The 21,365-nt window shown below is 41.3% G+C and overlaps 2 protein-coding genes and 1 non-coding gene across 3 annotated transcripts; 2 read left to right on the plus strand and 1 right to left on the minus strand.

Moving 5' to 3' along the window:
* The first annotated feature begins 333 nt into the window (after nucleotides 1-333).
* Nucleotides 334-7,366, plus strand: cyp24a1 (cytochrome P450, family 24, subfamily A, polypeptide 1). The gene is made up of 12 exons (XM_029502080.1): nucleotides 334-716; nucleotides 893-1,083; nucleotides 1,170-1,263; nucleotides 1,347-1,440; nucleotides 1,771-1,862; nucleotides 2,224-2,335; nucleotides 3,602-3,747; nucleotides 4,520-4,686; nucleotides 5,718-5,796; nucleotides 6,123-6,320; nucleotides 6,455-6,566; nucleotides 6,886-7,366. Exons 1-11 carry the CDS (start codon nucleotides 459-461, stop codon nucleotides 6,563-6,565), a joined length of 1,542 nt encoding a protein of 513 aa, XP_029357940.1. The 5' UTR covers nucleotides 334-458; the 3' UTR covers nucleotide 6,566; nucleotides 6,886-7,366.
* Nucleotides 7,367-10,049: 2,683 nt separating this feature from the next.
* trnat-ugu (transfer RNA threonine (anticodon UGU)) lies at nucleotides 10,050-10,122 on the minus strand. Its single transcript has one exon. It is a non-coding gene; the product is annotated as a tRNA-Thr (tRNA).
* Nucleotides 10,123-11,279: 1,157 nt separating this feature from the next.
* Nucleotides 11,280-21,351, plus strand: nfatc2b (nuclear factor of activated T cells 2b). Its single transcript, XM_029503109.1, has 10 exons — nucleotides 11,280-11,598; nucleotides 12,310-13,291; nucleotides 13,499-13,670; nucleotides 14,275-14,477; nucleotides 15,051-15,223; nucleotides 15,646-15,786; nucleotides 17,047-17,102; nucleotides 17,343-17,475; nucleotides 18,525-19,148; nucleotides 20,873-21,351. Exons 1-10 carry the CDS (start codon nucleotides 11,472-11,474, stop codon nucleotides 20,917-20,919), a joined length of 2,658 nt encoding a protein of 885 aa, XP_029358969.1. The 5' UTR covers nucleotides 11,280-11,471; the 3' UTR covers nucleotides 20,920-21,351.
* The last annotated feature ends 14 nt before the right edge of the window (nucleotides 21,352-21,365 follow it).

Below are 21,365 nucleotides of genomic sequence, written 5' to 3' on the forward strand. Positions count from 1 at the left end.
TATTTGCCCACGGTGCAGAAGTGTGGCAGTAGTATTTGCTCTGCCAAAGTTTCGGTTCTTCCAATGGAGGGACGCTCTGAAACACGGTTCAAGCGAACCGCGTCACCTCCGCTGTGGCCTGTGTTTATTTATAAAGCGGGGGGGGACTTCCTCGGTCTATCTGGGGTCATGAGATCCTCTCACCGTGGATCCATAAGTGAATGGTGGGCTCGACGGCCACACCATGCAGGGCTGCCCTCTGATTGGTTCGGTGCGCACCAGCAATAAACACTCTTCGGGTATATATAATGCTGCAAGGTGTGACAGTTCCGAGAAACGAGACCCCCCCCCCTCCCCACACACACACACCCCCCACCCACAAAGATAATAAAGAAGAGCTGCCGTCCAGCACCAGTGTAAGATTACCAACTTTTCTGCGTTTAGAAAAAGGACGACAAAAAGAAAGACTTTGAGTGAGGATGAGGACGCAGATCCAAAAAGTGCCCCAGATCGTGGAGCTGCTGAAGAAGAAGTCTGTGGGGCTGCAGCACTTCAAGCCAACATCCTCAGTGTGCGTCCTGGAGGAGAAGGATGCTGCGGAGACTGCGCGCTGCCCCCACGCTGCCTCCAGAGCGCACGGCCTGGACTCGATCCCGGGACCCACCAACTGGCCGCTGGTCGGCAGTCTGGTTGAGCTGCTGCGGAAAGGAGGGCTGACCAGACAGCACGAAGCTCTGGTACAGTGTCACTGTTATTAAACCATCCAGATGTCTGTTCCTTTCTGCTGTAATAATCACTCATTTTCCGTGGAATAAAAAAAAAAAAAAATAATAATAATAATAAATAAAACACCTTCAGTGCAATGATGAAAAACATTCCTGGTAAATGAATGACTATTTAAATCTAATTTCAGGTTGATTATCACAAGAAGTTCGGTAAGATCTTCCGGATGAAGCTGGGCTCCTTTGAGTCGGTGCACATCGGCGCTCCGTGCTTACTGGAGGCGCTCTATAGGAAGGAGGGAAACTACCCCCAGAGACTGGAGATCAAACCCTGGAAAGCATACAGAGACCTGAGGGACGAGGCGTACGGGCTGCTCATCCTGTGAGTGGGGGATTTTCTGTGGTTTTTCACCTGAGACCAGTCAGGGCGCAGTTTTATGATGGCTGTTTTATCACGATGCTCCTCAGGGAGGGCAAAGACTGGCAGAGAGTGAGAAGCGCTTTTCAGCAGAAACTCATGAAACCGACCGAAGTGGTGAAGCTTGATGGTAAAATAAACGAGGTAAGACTCTTGTGTCCTTATTGTGTTATGTTTCATTTAGCGGTGAACAGGGAATGACACTCCGCCTGTGAAAACAAAAACAGGTGCTGGTGGATTTCGTCGGCAGGATTGGGAAAATAAACGTCAGTGGGAAGATTGAGGACTTGTACTTCGAGCTGAACAAATGGTCGTTTGAGAGTAAGTTTTTACAACCATGAGTCGTTTTATCAGTTCATTATTTGGTGGTAAAACACGTCCAAGAAACAGCCAATGCCAAATACAATTTGCTTCAGTGGTCATTTAAAACACAAACGGACAGTCATTTTCTGATTCAATTAAAATGTCATTTTATCACCTTTGGTTTATTATATTCCATAAACTTTTTAGTGTGTAGTTTACATTGCAACTATGAACTGCATTGATTGAAAATGAAATCGCTCTGGAGATTCATTGACTTTAAATGCTTTTGTGGCAGCACATTTATAGTCAGGATCTGAATCACACGCTCTGCTCTCCTTTGTCTTTCAGCCATTTGTCTTGTTCTCTATGACAAGAGGTTCGGTCTGCTGCAGGAGAAAGTCAATGAGGAAGCCATGAACTTCATCACAGCTGTGAAAACAGTGAGTACGCTTGTTTTTACTCCTTTCACAGTAGCAGTATGTGCTATTGGAGAGGACACTAGCGTGAGTCACTGGGGCAGCCCGGATAGGTCATCGGGTTCGCCTCAAGCCGAGGTCAGCTGAACAGATGCAGCAGTTCAGTGTCTGCCTGACGCTTTTTGCGGTATTCACTGGCATTTACTGGGGCAAACCAATATCACCCAAAGTCAGGAGATGATAAGTGAAGATTCACAAAGGTCTCGGGGGCAGTAGGGGCAAGAGAAAGAAGAGCGAAAGACTGAATCAAAGCTTTTCAGTGGGGACAGAGGGGCGAGGATGATTACGTTCATCAGCTAATCCTGCCGTCTCTCCTTTTGTCTAGATGATGAGCACGTTTGGCATGATGATGGTCACTCCGGTGGAGCTTCACAAGAGTCTCAACACCAAAACATGGCAGGACCACACTGCAGCATGGGATCGCATTTTCAGCACAGGTACAAAAAGACCCTCACATTTATACTAACACACCGCAAAGTTAGACCGATAGAGCAGTTTGTACCAGGACGTTGGACTCCACTGTGGGTGGTGTACGAAGACTAGAACGTTTCGAGCGTCATGTCTAGACAGTTTCATCCTTCTGCGTGCCATTTAACAGCGTCTTAGTAAAGGTTAAGGGTAGAGAAGTGGCTGACGCACCAGGCTGATCTGAGCTCACTTCCAGTCAGCCCATCGATAGCAGAACACAGAGGGTGGGCCGAAATGAGATTTAAACCAGGTGCTTCAGTGTTTTGTGTGCTCGGCACTCTGGGTAGATGTCAGCCAGAGTCGTAGTAAACCGAATGACCTTAGAGGGAAAAATCTGCCAAATATTTGTAGTAGCACGAGGCAGGGGTGAAACATCAAGGGGTTAGAAGATGGTGCTGGTTGTGCTGTTTACTTGGCTGTACGTGCTTACGGCCTCTCACAAACATACATGCATAAACAAACACTCAGTGGCATAAAAGTATATGTGGGCCATGTGATTGTGCGTGAGGTGAGTTGTTTTTATAATTTCTTCAGTTTATTTTTAGCTGCAGGGGAACTGTTAGTCAGTCATTTAGTCAATTTAGTTCATTTTTGCGTGTCATGGGATTTAAATGATGCTTAGAAGTTTAGGCATAAACAGTCACTGATCAAACAAGTGCAATTAGGGCAGCTGAACCGAAATAGCAAGGCCTCTCTGTTGGCTTCCTCTCTCACACTATTCACTTCTTATGGATGGCATGCCATGTAACAGCAGGCCCACACATTTTAAAGTGGAAATTCAACTCCACACATAAGGTATTTGATGGATTTTTCTCCACAGTGGCAGCAGCCGCAGTAATCCTTCCCATTCTCATGAATACCTCGGGAACACCTTCTTTGAGCTATTTCAGATTTACACAAAGATTCATTTTGACTTAGAAATGAACCACAAAAATGAATAGAAATGATATGGGATCAAAGAAAAGTCTGGCCTAAAACAAAAAACTATCTGTTAGGACAGATATTAATTGTATCACTGGGATTTGTTACACTAATAAAGAGGATCAGTTATCATCATTACAGGAAAATAGCAAAGAAGATTTACACTCAATACAGTATTTACAGTTGAGTGGTGATGATAAAATCTAATTTTCTTACAGCATTTATGCCACTTCATATAAACTGAAGTAATCACTGTGACTTAATTTAAATAAAATCAGTATGTTTACTTGTCGCACTGCTTTGTCATCCCTCAGCCAAAGTCTACATTGACAAGAAGCTGAAGAGGAACGCGGTCAGAGCTCCTGATGATTTAATCGGGGACATCTTACACCACAGCTGCCTTTCAAAGAAAGAACTGTATGCAGCCATCACAGAGCTGCAGATCGGAGGAGTAGAGACGGTGAGTTGTTTTTCATACCACACGGTCCGAGTTACACATGTTGGAACATTTTGATTCATTCACCAGAGTTAGCTGAGAAGAATGACGCCGGCTCATATTTGTTCGTTTAATCTGATGCTGTAGCCAGAGGCCAGTTAATCCATTTTTGCATTAAAGCTAGTTTGGGTGTGTCCAAGTTTAAGAAAATGTGCCCACCAGCACCTTGGAAGTAAGTTAATGTGTTATTTCTTCAATGTTTAGTCTGTAGGAACGAGCCCTCACCACCCCCCCACCCCCTTCCAGCCTTAATGCCAAGCTAAGAGCTGCGGGCTGTTATACTTCATGGTCAAAGAGAGAATGGCATTAAACCTCCTCCTCTAAATATTGGCAAGAAAGCAACTTATGTTTGCCCCAAAATGTCAGATTCTTTAAACCTATGGCTATTTTTGATTTATTTTACATTTTTTGCTCTGACAGAAAAATGTGATGAAGCACAGCACCCGTTCTTTTAAGTGTGTTACCTTTCGCCTATTTCACTTTAAGTGGGGAAAGGAGAAAAAAAAAAATAAAACAGTTCGGCCTCTAAAACAAACAGGTGCCAAAGTTACAGTGCGGAAAATGAATGTGACGTGGATGTAAGTGAGGAGCCGCAAACATTCCTCAGCTCCTCTTAAGGACCCCACTGAGGAATGTATTTGGAGTAGCTGTCTCGCTAAGTATCATTTCCTCTCTGCCTCTTCCCTTCTCTCACTCTCCCTCACTCCATCTCCCGCTCTGTGTTTACATTTCTCAGACTGCCAACAGTATGCTGTGGGCTATTTTCAACCTGTCACGTAACCCTGGAGCCCAGAGGAAGCTGCTGGAGGAGATTAGAGAGGTGGTGCCTCCTGACCAGGACCCATGTGGCGAGCACATCAAGAGCATGCCGTACCTCAAGGCCTGCCTCAAGGAGTCCATGAGGTACAGTACAGAGTCATGATGGGAAAATCTAACTGGCTGTCAATACATCATGAGAAGGACGATAAGCAGAGATCGGCGCCACCGCAGCAATAAATCTAACAAGCACAAGCAGCAGTGAATGTTCTTCTTTTTGCCCTGGGTTTCACCTCACAGGTAACACGTGGGCTGCGTGCACACTGTACTGAGGGGCAGAAAAGGTTTTACTGTTGCAGTCAGTTTATTATCCTATAAAACGCACCATTCAAATCAAATCAGATTTATTTATTTGTATAGCGCAAGGCATCAAGGCACTTTACATATAGAGCAGGTCTAGACCAAACTCTTTATAAAAACTCTTTTTAATTTAAGTCATTCAGTCTGATCAGTCATCAATAAGGCAGTATAAAAGGTGGCCCATGTATAAAATATTCAGAATTCCTTAACAATACATCACTGAAGCCTTTTTAGCTTTTTTTTTTTTTTTTTTTTTTTTCCTTTTCTTTTCTCCCACTATTGCAAAAATCACAAAAATCGAACTTTTGTCTGGGGCTCAAAGATATACATAACATGACATAACATCTAGGGAAAAATTGAATTTATCTAAAGAGTCAGCAGCTTCAATCAGACTCAGTAGCTGCATCCTTATTTCAGCCGGTACCACGGAGATTAAGGGGGACACACATGACTGAAAAACAGGCTTCATGAGATACGGTTGCATGACCAGCAACAACCGGTGGTCCCAGCTTAAAATCTACCATGTGGTCACGTTCAGATCGCTTCCTGCCCCCTCAAACAATCTACTTTCTCCTTTCTTCTCATGCAGTCACAAGTTGTCTTACAAGTAATTTAAGGCTAATACCATAACCACATCATCCAGGGAATGTGTTTGACCTCCAACTGGAGATTATATCTCACTTCTTCTTGCTCTGTGAAAAACACAGGAATGTATTTAGTGGCTGTTAAACAGCTTAAATATGTGTGTCATGTTATACCATAGCTTCACTGAGTCCATATTCCCATGTGCTTTTTTTTTTTCCTTCATATTCTTACAGGTTATCACCATCAGTCCCGTTCACCAGCAGGACCCTGGACAAAGACACTGTGTTGGGAGATTATGCCATTCCCAAAGGAGTAAGTGGCTTAGTTGTTCATTGCTACACACCTGACATGAGCAGATTATGTTCCTGTGTGAATTTACATATTCCCAGTGTCTGAATAAAGTGTGTTTGAGAAACCTGCTCAAGTACTGTACAAAGCCTGAAAGAAGCAACTCCACTTAAGCATGAGCAATTAAGCAGGCTTTATTAAAGGACTGGATTTACTGTAGCATGGTCTTTATTGACCTTTACTCTTGAAACCTACTTCATTATCTGTTTCATTTCTCTTAAAGCGAGGAATAACACAATATTCTAGATTTTTGAAAAATGCTAAATCCATTTTTTCTGCTCCGTTTTCAGACTGTTTTAATGATAAACAGCCACGCTCTGGGCTCCAATGAGGAGTACTTTGGTGATGGAAAGCAGTTCAAACCTGAGCGCTGGCTGAGAGAGAATAGCACCATCAACCCCTTTGCCCACGTTCCCTTCGGCATCGGAAAGAGGATGTGCATCGGCCGGCGGCTAGCAGAGCTTCAGCTGCAGCTGGCCATGTGCTGGGTAAGATAAGAAGAGTGTAGTCCAGCTCAGTTCATCAAAGCTATTGTTGAGCACTCATCATTTTGTAAAATGAAAATCTTTGAATTTGCATTGAATCTACCTGATTAGTACATTTGTGCTTGGCTCTCCTGCAGTTGGTCAGAGACTATGAGATCGTGGCGACAGATAATGAGCCGCTCGACGTGATCCACTCAGGACTGCTGGTTCCCAACAGGGAGCTGCCTGTCGCCTTCATCAGGAGATGAGGTAAGAGCAGAGGTTAAATATGAGCAAATAGACAAAAGCCAAGAAGCAGTCAGATAGATAACTAGGGCTCGCTTATTACTAGATTTTTGCTGAGCTAAGTTAACTGGCTTCTGCCCGTAACTTCATATTTACTGTACATGCAGGAGAAAGGTACGAATCTTATCCTTTATCTCAAAGAAAGAGCATTTCCCAGAAAGTTGAACCATCCCCTTGAGTCTGATATTTATTTATTAAGTGAAATGTTTCACATTAACATGAAAAGACACTCAAACTGTACATTGACATTAATGGATTCATGTTTCTTTCCCTCCCCTCTTAGGCTCTATATTCAACTCTTCTGGACATAGTCAGAGAAAGACGATACCTCTATTTCCGTGGCCCTGATGGTCCAGTGACTCCCTGTATTGCTGCTGTGTAAATAGAAGTAAAAGACTAAGAAATTATCCACCATTTAATCATACCATAAATACCTCATACTTTAAAACTATTACATATGACTGTTAATGACTGACCAAAATACCAGTTGTTATGTACAAAATGAATGTTGTACCAAGGCAGCTGTCCTTAAATCTTAGTGTAATGTAATCGTCTCAGACACATGTATGCAGATGTCGAGATGTCTACTATTCTTGCTTGTCCTTGTTTAATAACTGATAGATACACACATATATATGTGTGCTTTTCATTGTGTATATAAAGTACAACTTTAATATTGTAATAATGTACATTCTTTTATCTAGGGACATATTTTATTCACTTAAATATTAAATATATTAACAAACGCAGAGAAGTCAAACAGCGTGTGTTTATTTTTTTTAGCTGGTGCTGTATAATCATCTTAGTTTTGTCTGAGAATAGAGCTTTGACAGCTCATGAAACTGAGCCAAACTAGCTCAAGATGTGCCACAAATGGAGGAGATGAATTTCACCTGTAAGTGGAAGCACTGAGACTCTAGATGTAGCAACCACACTGAGAAGCAGAGATCCATCCGTCTTCTACCGCTTTTTCCATTTCTGGGTCGTGGTGGTGCTGGAGCCAATCCCAGCTCACCTTGGGCGAGAGCGGGGTCACCCTGGACAGGTCACCAGTCCATCACAGGGCCAACACACAGAGACCAACAACCACTCACATTCAGACTTTACGGACCAATTAACCCAAACATGATGTCTTTGGATGGTGGGAGGAAACCCACGCAGGCAGAACATGCTAACTCCGCAAAGAAAGCCCCCAGGCCAGGGAACTGAACCCGCTAACCACTACGCTGCCGTGCTGCCCTTAGAAGCAGAGATATGTTTCAACAATGCACACGGATGTTTTTGGTTGAAATTACTGCGCTTTGTTTTTGTTAGAAGCACAAATTAGAGTCCGTATTACACAATGTCAGCCTATTTACATTTTATTTTTATTAACCTCATTTAAAACAGGCAAAACAGATTGTGACTGCAGCCTGACAAAAGGCCAGGCCTCTTAAGGGAAAGGCAAAAAAGTGTGTAAAAAAAAAACAAAACAAAATTAAAATGAAAACTAATAAACTACACGTAAGACAAGTAAACAAATACACACTCAAGGGCGATCCTGAACCAAGAGCAGAGAAGCGGAGAAAGGCCGGGCTAGCACCCAGCGAAAGAGCGGTATTCGTCTTTCAACAAGTCCATGATCGTGGCTCTAAAGGCCGACTTGGGAATGGGAAACGAAATAGACCATCTTCAGCATTTTTTGAAGCTCATCCCAGTTGTTGGTTGCACCGGCTTGAAACAACAACAGACCAAGCTCAGAGTCTGTTAGAGACATGGCTTGAAACTAAAGTCTAAAATCCCTTCAAGAGTGAAGCGTCAACTTCAAATGTAGTTGAGGCCCCTATGGAACATCAACCTACATTGTTGATGCACCGTGCAGCGCCTCACACTGCAAAAGTGTCATAAAGAAATAGAAGATGCAGTAGCCTCTCATCTTAGGGAAGCACCGCTAACACTCCTCTCACCACTCAGTGACACCACTGTGTTGTGGTTACAAGTGTGACTACACTCCAGTTATAGCAACGTTATCTGCAGTCAACGTGTGCAACATATTCATAACTGCTGAATGCAGACAAGGCATGAAGGTATTGATTATGAATACAAATTAAAAGAAGAAACATCAACTTCAAACCTCTTTCACATAGTACTTTGTTTTTAACTTAATCTAATCTATCACCCTTGTTTCATAATCAGTAAGTGCTAACATGTGTCTCATTATATCAACCTAATCCTACAATCTGAAAATCGTGTTACACAATATTATTTTCGGCTGTTACTGTATGATAAGATTAATGGGATTGGTTAGACTATGAATGGGAGTTATGAGGTGAAGAGCTTGTATTCTAAACATGCTACACATGGAATGTGTCATAAATCCCAGAGAAGGAGGAAGGTTAATGAAAACATAAGGAAAATTCACCGACTACTGACAGGTAGATGATTGATTATTTCCATGTTATGCTTCTTTACACTCTACTGCATTTTAGAGCAAGATATTTCTATTTCACCTTCTTTTCACAAGCAGTGTTCATAACTGACTTTGTTAACTTTAATACTTTACATTTCTGGCCAATTATTTTGTCTAAATAAATAAATAAAAGTCTCCGATATTTTGACCTCAGTACCAAATAATGCATTCTTGGGTCACTACTGAGAATACACAGTAGAGCTTTAAATGCACAAGTTTTTCTTCTAATGGAAGTCAACTCTGCAGTCCTTGTACTTTTAGTTAAATAAAGATCAACAGACATGTAAAGGTCTTCCTCCACTGCTCAGCGGTCGACCTTACTGTTGGGCCACAGACAGGACCGATGGTTTAAACATGACAGCAGCTCACCTGTGTTGGCCTGACATCATCTTCCAAGTAGTTACACACCAGTTCACAGCCTGATTCAGGCGACTCCGATGACTCTCACATGACTCACATGTGATCAGAAGTCTCCCATGTAAGCTCAGGTGACAACATATAAAAAGGTTAAGATGTCTCTGTCTGAGACCCAAGTACATGAGTCAGGAGAACTGAGCCTCCTGGATAAAAGGCCAAACATCATCAAGGTGAAGACAAATGAACAGGGAAAAAATCTTAAAGGATACTAACATGTAAATCAAAAGTTTGTCACATTTCTTCAGCAGATACATACTGTTTTAAAAGTATGTTGGAAGATTTGCTCATATGTTTGTATAAAAAAGTAATAATAATGATAACTTATATGAAGTGACCACAAAAATTACAAGAAATTAATGGTTCACTTAACTCATGGTACATCATGTTCTGCAGGTAATTGCATTACTTTACGGTCAATTAGCAAGTATGTCCAAAGCAGCTTACAGTAAGTACTTAAGAGTTACAATAGCAAATTTTGTCTCTGTAAAAAAAAATGGGAATCAGTGGTGCCTGTGTGACAAGCGGAGAGGAAAACCCCCTCAAACAGTTTGATCAAAATCAAATGAGATAAAGACAAGTTAAGGCCCTAGTGAGGATTGAACTCACGACCCCTGGTTTACAAGACCAGTGCTCTAACCACTGAGCTATAGAGCCACAGCTGCTACGCATGCGCTGTCCAACTCTCTGAGTTAGCTTCATGACATGGAAATTTTGGATCGATTTCAACGTGATTGGAAAAATAATTTTACCGAGCACTTGCAGGTTTGTGAAAAATGCGATAATACAATTTAATAAGATGAATGAGCTGAGAGAAAAATATATATATTCAAATGTATAAAGTAAACCGGAAGGTGTTCAGTGTTCACCTGCTCTGTGCAGGTTTGACAGTTCAGCTCTCTGATAAATACTAAATATATCAAAACCTTAAATGTAGCATCACTACGGCAGGTCAGTGGGCCTTTTGTTTAAAGTGGGTGAAGAGACCGTTTTAACAGCAACACAACTCGATTTAATACTGCCACCCAATGGCCTTACCTTTTCTTTTCTTTCTTTTTTATTTATAAAATGATTTTGTTTTACATTGGATGGAAAAAGACTGAACTTTACTCTTGGGTTTGTTTGTTTTTTTTTTTTGTTTTGTTTTTTTAAGTAGAGGAAGAAAGGCAGTGAAATTCAAAAGTATTATTTCCAGCTGAAGCTCAGTGAATGAATAAAAACTACAAAAACAAATGCTTTACCTGCAGAGAGATGAAGCGAGTGGAACTAAACTGTAGAAACAAACGGGCATCATAAACACTAATGGCCGGAGCTCATATTGAGGAAAAGCACCCAGACAATGAAGTATTTCTATTTTAAACAAATGAAGTACGGAGGCTATGAAGCTGGATTTGAACATAGTCGATCTTATCGCTGATGGGCCGACCGTCAGTGAACTCACCAGCACTTCTATCGCATGAATCTTTTGACTTCCTGAGTAGTTTGAGTGACGTCACTCCAACGTGATTCTGACTGAATGAGAAAGACTTTTAGCTTCAAATCTCAACCATGGCCGATATTTAAACTCTAGCTTTGTTTTATAAGATGCTGTGAATTTATAGAGATACCGCCTGCGGCCTGTTGGACGCTGAGGGAAATGAAGTATATGCAGTCTGAGTTGCTGTCTCTCTCTCTCTCTCTCTCTCTCTCTCTCTCACACACACACACACACACACACACACACACACACACACACACACACACACGCTCCTCCCGTCGGTCTGTCTCCATCAGCAGTGACAGGAAATGTTATTTTTTTTCACGTCGCCGTGCTGGATGTTTTATTTGGGCAGCTGCAGATGTTCAAAACGCATCTTAGAAAAACTGTCAACAAAATACGTTTTTATTTTTGTTTGTTTGCTGTTTTTAGCAGTTTTTCACACGGAGATAAATCTGCTGGGCGAGTTAAAAGTTGTGTAAAGTCATTATAGATTTAGGTTTATTCATCTGTATATTGAGAGCTGGAGATGACTTCTGGGGGTTTGGGGCTCACCAAGAGTCAGAGTCAGGACATCAGTCAGGAGGAGCTGGACTTCGCTGACCTGTTTCTGTATAATGCAACTGAAGAACAATTTCCTGGTGGCTGTGACAAAGGTGTGTATATTTTCAGTGATATTCTGCTTTTGTAAGAATTAGAACCCCCCCCCTCCCTTTTTTCAGGTGATGATCTGCCGGTGTCTTCACATCGCCATGTAAAGATGGTGGATGCGTGCTGAGTTTTGTTGAGCTGAAATGAAGTGGCTCACTGAGCAGCCTACTCAGCTGTCAGCCACTGATGTTACACTGCAATCTCTCTCTGCACTGTTGACTCAAGGCCGTTCTTTCTAGTGTAGGAACCATATATTTTCAGAAACAATGCAAGCTCAGCACGTGCTGTCTTTTGGATTTGTGAAGAGAAGTTCAAATTTATATTCCAATATAACTCAGAAATATTTTTCTTTGCTTCACCGTGATTGTTCAGGGCCTACTGATAGAAGACCGTTTTCTCTGTGCTCATCTTTAATCTGAGTTTAATTTACTGACATGGGAAACAGATTGAAGCAAAATATCAGTTAAGAAAGATTAACAAGGAAACGTGAAGCCTCCTGAAAACCGTGAAAACCGTGAAAACAGACTACACAGTAAAATATGGCTTCTTGTGTTATCTTGTGTTCAGCGGTTAAATTTTTTTTAAATGATCATATTCCAGCAATTATGGATATTTTCTAAGAGCATAAAGAAAAATATTTTTTTAATATGTTGAACATTTTTTGTTCTATAAACATTTTAAATTAATAAGATATCGCTTACTTTTGAAATCGACAGATGATCCAGGAACTCTCCTTCAGAACGACAACCAGCCTCCTCTGCTGGTGGTCGACGATCCCACTGCATACATCTCCACCTCCAACCAGCCAGACTCCAGCCAGAACCACTCCTCTCAATGCGCCACCACAGAAAACCTCTCGGGGGCCATGTTTGAGTCCTTGGGGCTGGTGTCGAGACCAGGGAACATACCCTCCCCCAGCCCCAGAATTGAGATCACCCCATCGGGTGACTCTCTCAGCTCGCAGACCCTGGAGCTGAGGCCCAGCTCCAAACTTCGTGGAACCTATCGGGAATGCGTGAGCCCCGCAAGCAGTAACTCCTCCACCGGATGGCCTGCAGAGTCCTACTCTCCCGTGCCGTCCCCTTCTGTCTCTCCTACTAATGGAGCAAACTATAGTGTAGGGTTGTCTGCCTTGGACCTTTGCCCGGGCGTCCAGGGCATCCACACCTCTTCGGCCCACTCCTCCCCAGGAGCCTCACCTCAAAACAGTGTGCCAGATGAGCCCTTTCTCCTGCCACAGCACCAACGTACTGCTGCGCCACATCCCCACCAGCGCTCCCGCTCTGCCTCGCCACATGGAAAGCGTGCCTACGATAAGACCCACTCCTGTCAGGGGGGCACACCTGTTAAGCAGCGCTCCCGTAGCTCCAGCCCCATCCCTTCACCCCATGAGCAGCAGGGGATCCTCTACCTCCAACAACTTCAAGCCCAAGCTGAGTTTCAAGCCCAAGTTCACGCCACCTCATCAGGCCTGGAGGAGGATTGGGGCCTTGGCCCCAGTCTGTCCAGAGCTGTGTCCTCTGTAGTAGGGCATAGTGCACACGGGCAGACCCAGAGACAGGACTGTGCGTATGGACAGGTGTATGACTTGCCCATTGTGCAGGAGAGGATTGGTAGGCCTGAAGTCAAGTCTGACACCATCTACATGGTCCCAACTATGTGGTCTCCTCCTCACCCCATCCATCATGGACCATTTGGGTATTCTGTTCGTCCTATATATCATACAATTACATATACACAGACAATTTATCTTGAATTATATGCATTTTATCTATAAAACGAAAAGTAGCTAATTAAGAATATCTTTGAATTGATGTCTGCAAAATATGAAATATAGTATATTTTTTGGATGACATTTTTCAATTTGATGTTTTGATTTTTTTTGCATTTTTTTCTTTCCCCCAGTCATCTCCCTGTGCCCGTACTTCCCTCATTAGAGAGGCTGTTTCCCAATAAGTCTGGTCAGTATGAGCTACTGATCCAACAACAGCCCAGATCTCACCACAGAGCTCACTATGAGACTGAGGGCAGCCGAGGAGCCGTAAAGACACCCAAAGGGGGGCATCCAGAAGTTCAGGTGCTTTTTCTTCTGTTGTTCATGCTTGGAGGGTGTTGGGGGTTTGCATGTGCAAATGCAAGGAAGGAACTAGAAAAAGCAAAAGATAACTCTCACTTCACACTGGTGACACCGCCAGTGCCCGAAGAAAGAAGAGTGCGAGTGGGAGTAAGAGGTTATAAATGTGGAGTGGTATTTCCTGGATAATGTGTTTATGTAAAGCCGACAGGTATGCAAATGAAAGAAAGAGCCTTGTGTCACTATTGTACTGCTACTCCCACAAAGGTGATTTATTAAAAGGCATGCATTATTTCAATCTGCTAAAGATACACTAATAGGTATATTAGGTATATTTTCATGCTATACAAGTATTGATACGCAGACCTGCTTTATTTATGCATCTTGTGAGTTAACTAATAAGCCATTACTGTTGACTTTTATCTGGCAGAGTTGCCCTAATGGGCTATGCAAAGCAGCTTTCTTGCTGTACCAGTGAGACAGTGACATCTGAAATCATCCCCACTGCGAAAAGACATTTTCTCTGCAGTCACGCACAAGAATGATGTCATAGTAAATTGAATTCACTGTGAAGCATGCATTTCATTGTCTTTGTTGTCGCCACCAGCTCCTCGGGTATCAAGGCACCGTTCCACTTAGGCTCCAGGTCTTTATAGGGACAGCAGATGAAAGGCTCCTGAAACCCCATGCTTTCTACCAAGTTCACCGCATCACCGGGAAAACCGTCACCACACCCAGTATGGAGAGTGTTATCAACGGGACCAAAGTCTTAGAGATAGCTCTTGAGCCGAAGAACAACATGACAGTGGTGTGAGTGAAACAGAGATGGCATGGCAGCCATGTTAACCAAAAATAAGTCACAAATGCACAAAATGAAGAAACTTGAACGGACAAGAGCGAATTGTCAGACAGATTTATTTCAGTTTTATGGTCAGGAAATTTGAGCGTGAAGCTTGATCTTCTTTCTATACATAGTGGTCTTGGCTATTGCTGCTAAATCTTGCTATAAGATTTGTGTCTGTTTTTTTTTTTTTTTCCCCCTACAAGTTGATATTACCGTTGACAGAAACTTGAAATGCATCACTTCCTGCGTGCCAAAATATTTTTCCAAGAAAGATCTACTAGATACAGACTACACACAACTGCAAATGCTTTGATGAACTTGACGTGATGAATCATTGCCGAGCAAATAATAGTTTGAATCAAAACATCAGAAATACCTATTTAGACAGAAAGAATCTGGGTGTCAATGTACTGATGATTTGAAGAAATGTGTGTGAGCAAAGACAGTTCTGCTGTTTATTTTGATGTTATACAAGACTTCAGTGTTTTCAACAGCTTCGAAATGTCTTTGTCTTATCTGTGTTTTCTTACATTGCTCAGGATTGACTGTGTCGGGATCCTGAAGCTGAGAAACGCAGACATTGAATTGAGGAACGGTGAGACGGACATTGGACGGAAAAACACTCGAGTGAGATTGGTGTTTCGTGTCCACATTCCTCAGCCTGGAGGCCAGCTCCTGTCTCTGCAGGTTTCCTCTGAACCCATTGAATGCTGTAAGGAGTGTTTAATTTACAATTTATCCATTTATTTATGCTACTGTCAATGCATATATCTTCCTATTACACATGAAGTCACTGCAATGAAACAAAACCTTTGATTAATTCAGGACGCTCATGGACTTTGCTGCTTTTGCTATTCTGTGAGGATCAGCAGTTAATGTTGCAAAATTTCATATGATGTAGCTTTGACTGTGTCATTTACAAGTCTTAGGTACATAAAAAAGCTTTTAACATAATTATCATTTGTGGCCAAACATTGCCAAAGATGGCTGTGAAGTTTATGTTTCCCACGTTGTACTAGTAAACTGGTCAACTCAGGATTTTAATTATCAAATCTCAGAGTTGAGAACCTCAAAATGTTCTCACTAGAGGTATTTTTCATCCGGCTTAGTCTTTGGTGTCTTGTGTTCCCTCAGCCCAGCGCTCAGCAATGGAGCTCCCTGCAGTCGAGAGGCAAGACCTGGATCGATGCTCAGTCCTTGGTGGCCAACAAATGGTCCTCACTGGGCAAAATTTCACGCCTGACTCCAAGGTGATATTCTCAGAGAAGAGACAAGGTGAGGAGGAAATCTTTAACTTCTGGCCAAAGGGAGTTAGTATTCGAACTTTTGTTTTTTAGCTGAGAGTTGAAGAAGCTACAGCTCTCATGTCAATAGAGAAAGCATAGAATCAGCTGAAATGGCTCCAAAGGTAACAAATTTCACCTAACAGCTCCTCTAAAGCTTAATGGACTAGTATATCTTCACACTTCTACACACGTGTTAAGTGTCGGAGAAGCTAAACTAACTTACTGCTGCCTGTAGCTTCCTATGATCATTCAGAAACAACAGTAACATGCATCCTCTCATCTAGACAAAGTGTGTGTGCGTGTGTATGCATACGATTAGATTAGATTAGAGTAGGCTAATATCATAATCTTGCATAGTCCTTCCTCCTGAGTGAATCATCTATTCACACCGTATTTGTATTTTCATATTATTTGCATATTGTCCAGGCAACATCAACTTTCAATGACGCACAGTGTCGTTCAGCTGCCACATTTATCTTTGCCAAAAATAATCACTAGTTTCAACTTTTGCTTTGGCCCTGGGAAAACCAATTTTTATTTATTACTACCTGGAAATTTGTCACCTTGCTACTGCATGCACTGCCCACACACAGTTGTTGGGTTACAGGGTTTGAGCAAGATGGGTACAGTTGACTGCATGTAAAGCCTGCCTGTTGCTTGGTGTGGGGTTTTATGCAACAGGATGTGGTTCGACAGACTGATAAAGATTCAGACCCAGAGCACAGGCTTTGTTGTTTTTTTTTTTTGTGTGTGTGTTTTTTTCAAGGCGTGGGTAGAAAACAGAAACAGCAGGTAAAGACTGAGGAGGGAATGAAAAACTAAACCGAGACATAAAAGAGAAAACAGTTTTCCACTGTGTGTGTGTGTCTGTCAGTGAGTTTAGTTGTCGTACTGTAAAGTGCACACAAGGTTGATGTCGTTCAAATGTTACGTAACCCAAATAAATCATCAGACATACTTTTTAAATCTTAATATTTTCCAAAAAAAAAAAACAATTATTTGTTGCCTAAGGTTTAATGTGAAGATCTAAATTGTCCGTCACATAACCACCCATACAAGCAACCATGACCATTTTTATGTAAAAATTTTTTGGACAGATGAAACATGACATGAAATGTTAAATTGATAATTTTAGACACAGGCAGGCTATATTTTCTGTCTTTTCGATATGATAAGCTACACTAACCATCTGAAACAATAGTTTTAAACTCCCACTACTTAAATACCTGCATCTTCACTCTGGTTTCAGATGGGCAGCAAATCTGGGAAATGGAGGCCACTGTGGACAGAGAAAAAACACAGCCTGTGAGTTCACTACATCTCTACTGGCAAATGTGTTCGGACAGTAATATTTTTTTTAGAACCAATGATTAAAATACAAGTTCTATGACCACACTCTTTAAAACTCCTCTACACCAATTTAAAAAATATTATTTTTGATTTTTATTCACAAGGCAAACATTTGGGGCAGCAGTCACCACTGATGTGATAGTATGTCACAGTATGTCTGACATATTTCTGTTCTGTTCTGCAATTCTTATCTAGACCATGCTGTTTGTTGAGATCCCTCAATATCGTGACCGGACCATTTGCCAGCCAGCTAAAGTCAACTTCTATGTTATCAATGGGAAGAAGAAACGCAGTCAGCCTCAGCACTTCATCTATACTCCTCTCAGAGGTATATTATATATATATATATATAAAAACTCAGGTCTGTCATAACAGGGAGAAAAAGAATATCATATATGTTAGGAAGGTGACCAAAAGTTTGCAGTTACCTTCTTGGGTTGGGCACAAAAAAGTCACTGCTGGTTGGTGTAGATATATTGTTGTCAAACACTGCAAACAACATGGTGAAAGACTTGAAAAGATCATCATATAGATGAAAATAGGCTAATGTGTGTAAAGTCACCCATCACCTTATTAACTGTGCAGGAAATTGCAATGCATAAATCAGATTAGTGCAAACTGCTACACAATATAATAAACATTTCAATCAGAACTTGGAGATAAGGAGAGGATAAGATCTCCGTTTTAAATGTATATCTACTATTTACGAGAAATCCGTCCCAGTCACAAGAAATCAAATAGTCAATTGCTGTTTTGCAAAAAGGAGCATTTTTGCAGAGGTTTACTGCAAAAGGATGGCAACTTTCACTTGTCATGGGAATACCCAGCACTCCACTTTTGCTTTTCACAAAGTCCTCTTCAGCTACACAAAATACTGACCAAAATTTCAACTCAAAAGAAATAGAAATGGATAAACGTTCATTAATAAAAGGAAAGTCAACACACACATACTGTATCAGTTCAATCCCCCTTAAATTGTCCAATTCTTCATTTCAACCATCATCTTAGCAGCTCTGTGGCTGGCAGTGTTGGTCTGTCAGTTGGGTGCTGCACCACTTTGGTCCAAAATTAAATAACTCAACAACTAATGGATTTATTGTCATACAATTTCTTGCAGTTGTTCATCCTCCTGTGAAGATGACATTCAATGACTTCTGTGGGAGTCTGGCGATTACTTTAGTTGCATCATCAAGTGAAATGTAATTGTCCTGCTATTTAACTCAAAACCCCAGCGTACAACCTGAGATGCTAACTGGCTAGGGATTTCTCTTTTTCTGTATATATAGTCTCATTTGTGAGCTGAATGAAAGACTCTATGTCACCTTTCAATTTTATTTAATTGTGTTGTTTTTTGTTTTTTTTTTTTTTTTATTCCAGCCATTAAAGCTGAGCCAGTGGATCACTACCTGTTGAATTCATACGGCTACTCAGATAGTCAGCCTCTGTCTAGCCTGTCGATGAAATCGCTCATCCATCACCTGGAGCAGGACAACAACCACCAAACCTTGAATGTCGCTGCAGCACATTACCATCTGTCCACTGTAGACCCAAGAGCCTGCATGTTAACGCCTAATCCACAGGATGACCAGACAGTCTATTTCCAGTCCAGAGCTGGCACCATGATCAACAATCCCACGGTTTACCACTCTGCGGATCAGTATTACTCCAGCTGTGGTACCACTCTTCTAGGGAGTTCTCCAGTGTCTTCCCATCCTGCCTCAGCTCCCAGCCAGTGTGTCAATACCAGGACCCCAGTGGGCAAACTGAGCGAAGGCCGTCAGATCAGTGAATCTTTGGAGGCCTGTTTGATGTCAGAACAGCAGAGTTTTATGCAGACAATGCTGCCATTGGGGCAGTCTCCACCTTCAAGACTCATCCTGGGTCAAGGCCAAGGGAAGACCGTATACAAGGTAGAGCCAAATAGAGGAAACCAAGTGGAACGGGCTCCAGAGAAGGTGACAGTCAAACAAGAGAACCTCAGCTACGCCTACCTGGAGGATGGTGAGTATTTCTGCTACCAGAAGGAAAGGCAGAGTGGCCCCCGTTGTAGTCTATTTTAAGGCAGAAAGGAAGTACTCAGAGTTCAGACTTCTCTGTCTAGCTCTTTTTTTGTTTTTTTGATTCTTTAGGTCTTCACACAACTGCTGTAAAATGTTCTGTGAGTCAATGAAAAAAATTGCTGCAGTATGCCATATTAACCGCATTCAAATGAAAACCACTTGTTTTCGCTGTCTTTACCTTAAAGTAGTAGTCAAGCTCTAATCCTTTCCTCTGTCCATACCAGCAATGAGGAAATCCCTTTCTAAAGTATTTTCACTGTAATGGTCGAGTGACACAATCCACAGTAATCACAATAACTGTGCATTTAGCAAATTGTCAGAAATCAAATCAAGTTGGTACTTTGCTAAAAATGGTGTAATCCTCTTTTTACCAGTTTAGAATTTATGTTCTAAATTTAAATGTGGAAATTATGATTGGCAATATATTTATATTATCTTTCAGTCACTCATTCAACTAGGGTTTGAAACCTGTCTGGTTTTCTCGCTGGTTTATCTTTTAAATTTTGAAATGTTCACAAGAAGCTGTAAACTGCTAAAATGTGTGGCAGATTCATCAATAGTCCGCTGTTGATTTTTCACTAGATAAGTGGACAATACTTTAAAACTAACAAAACCTCGAAAACTAACCAGATTTAAAAAGAAAAGTGGAAGTCTAACAGATGAGTAATTGTGGTCCAGTTTGCAAATGCATACAAGCATGTTGCAACTATATGCTTGCAAATCCTGCCTTGTGGTTTACTGTTGGGCCTCTCTATCCACTTTCCTCTCTGTTTCAGTCTCTCTCTCTTGTCAGACACACTTGCAGAAGCCTTACGCGCACGATAGCGTACAGCTTGCTTTTGATTGCTTTAAATTTAAGAAAGCAAAACCACTCTCATGGGCAAGACCAACTGATCTGCCCTCACTCTGTTGTGGGGGGAAGTTTATGTTTACAAATCTGTGATGGATGACAGCAACAGGAAGTGTTGTGTATGGTACAGAAGGAAAAGAAGATGATAGAAAGCAGCAATAACCTTTGTCTCTCATACTGGCTACATTAACAATAAAGGTTTGGAATCCACAACAATATGTTTTACAGAAGTATCAGAAGCAAATGCAAAAAATACACTATTGTGTTCATTCTGTGAATATTTGTTATGGTTAAAATATTTATGCTAATTTTTTTTTTCCCAATCAATAGATGACGGTATATGGTGGGCAAAAAAAATTATTGACTTTTAAAAAAATGCAAGATGCATCCAGGTATAGAGACATCTTGTGGCTTGTAATTTAACTGCACACAGGCACCACGGAGATAGCAAGTCAATGTTAATGTGTACAATTACTGAAGAAAATTTAGTAGTTTAGCTTCTCCCCCAGCTCAGGTCCATGTATGGACCCCGTGTTACTCCACCGTCATTTCCTACCACCTATCTACTGTGACATACTGTGCATCAGAATATGATTATGCTGGTAGACAGCTTAATCCCCTGATTCTGGCTCAATGAGGTGAAAGCAAATTTCCCCCTTTCTCCCCAAAAAACTGCAAAGAAAAAATAAGTGCAAGGTAGATTAAATTCAAAACTTTCTTCTATTGCTTTTTTTTTCTCAGTAGAATATTGCCATGGACATTGAAATTGCTCATGCATATATAGATATATTATTATTTTTTTTTATGTTTTTCAGTGAATGACATCATAAGAAGAGATCTGAAAGGTCACAATGGAGAGTGAACCCGGAGGCCTGCACCATCACTGCTGTCAGTCGCATTCACAGTAAACATCATCTACAGACTTCAGGAGATATAAAATCTTTGTTGTCTTGAAAGGAGCTTTATATTGTATGATTTTAAATAAAAAAAAACAAACAAACAGACATTCAAGGCACAGGAGAACAGAAGAAACAAATCCATAAAAGGCATATGTTGAATATATTTCAAGATTACATCATGTTGTGAAACTAGGAAGGCTTGTTTATTCCATTATCAGTCCTCAACTACGGCTGAAATAAGTCAATTCTCTTTCCTTTCGGTAGCCTTCATTATTGTCATACAGCTTAGCTCTGTCTTTATTTTAAAATGTTTGACTTTTCTCTGTTTATATATTTGTACAATTGCTCATGTAAGCATGTATAAAATATTTTATAACAAATAAAACAAGTTTTTATCAATATGTGCTTG

This window comes from Echeneis naucrates, chromosome 5 (assembly GCF_900963305.1).
Source record: "Echeneis naucrates chromosome 5, fEcheNa1.1, whole genome shotgun sequence".
In the NCBI taxonomy this organism is placed as follows: Eukaryota; Metazoa; Chordata; class Actinopteri; order Carangiformes; family Echeneidae; genus Echeneis; species Echeneis naucrates.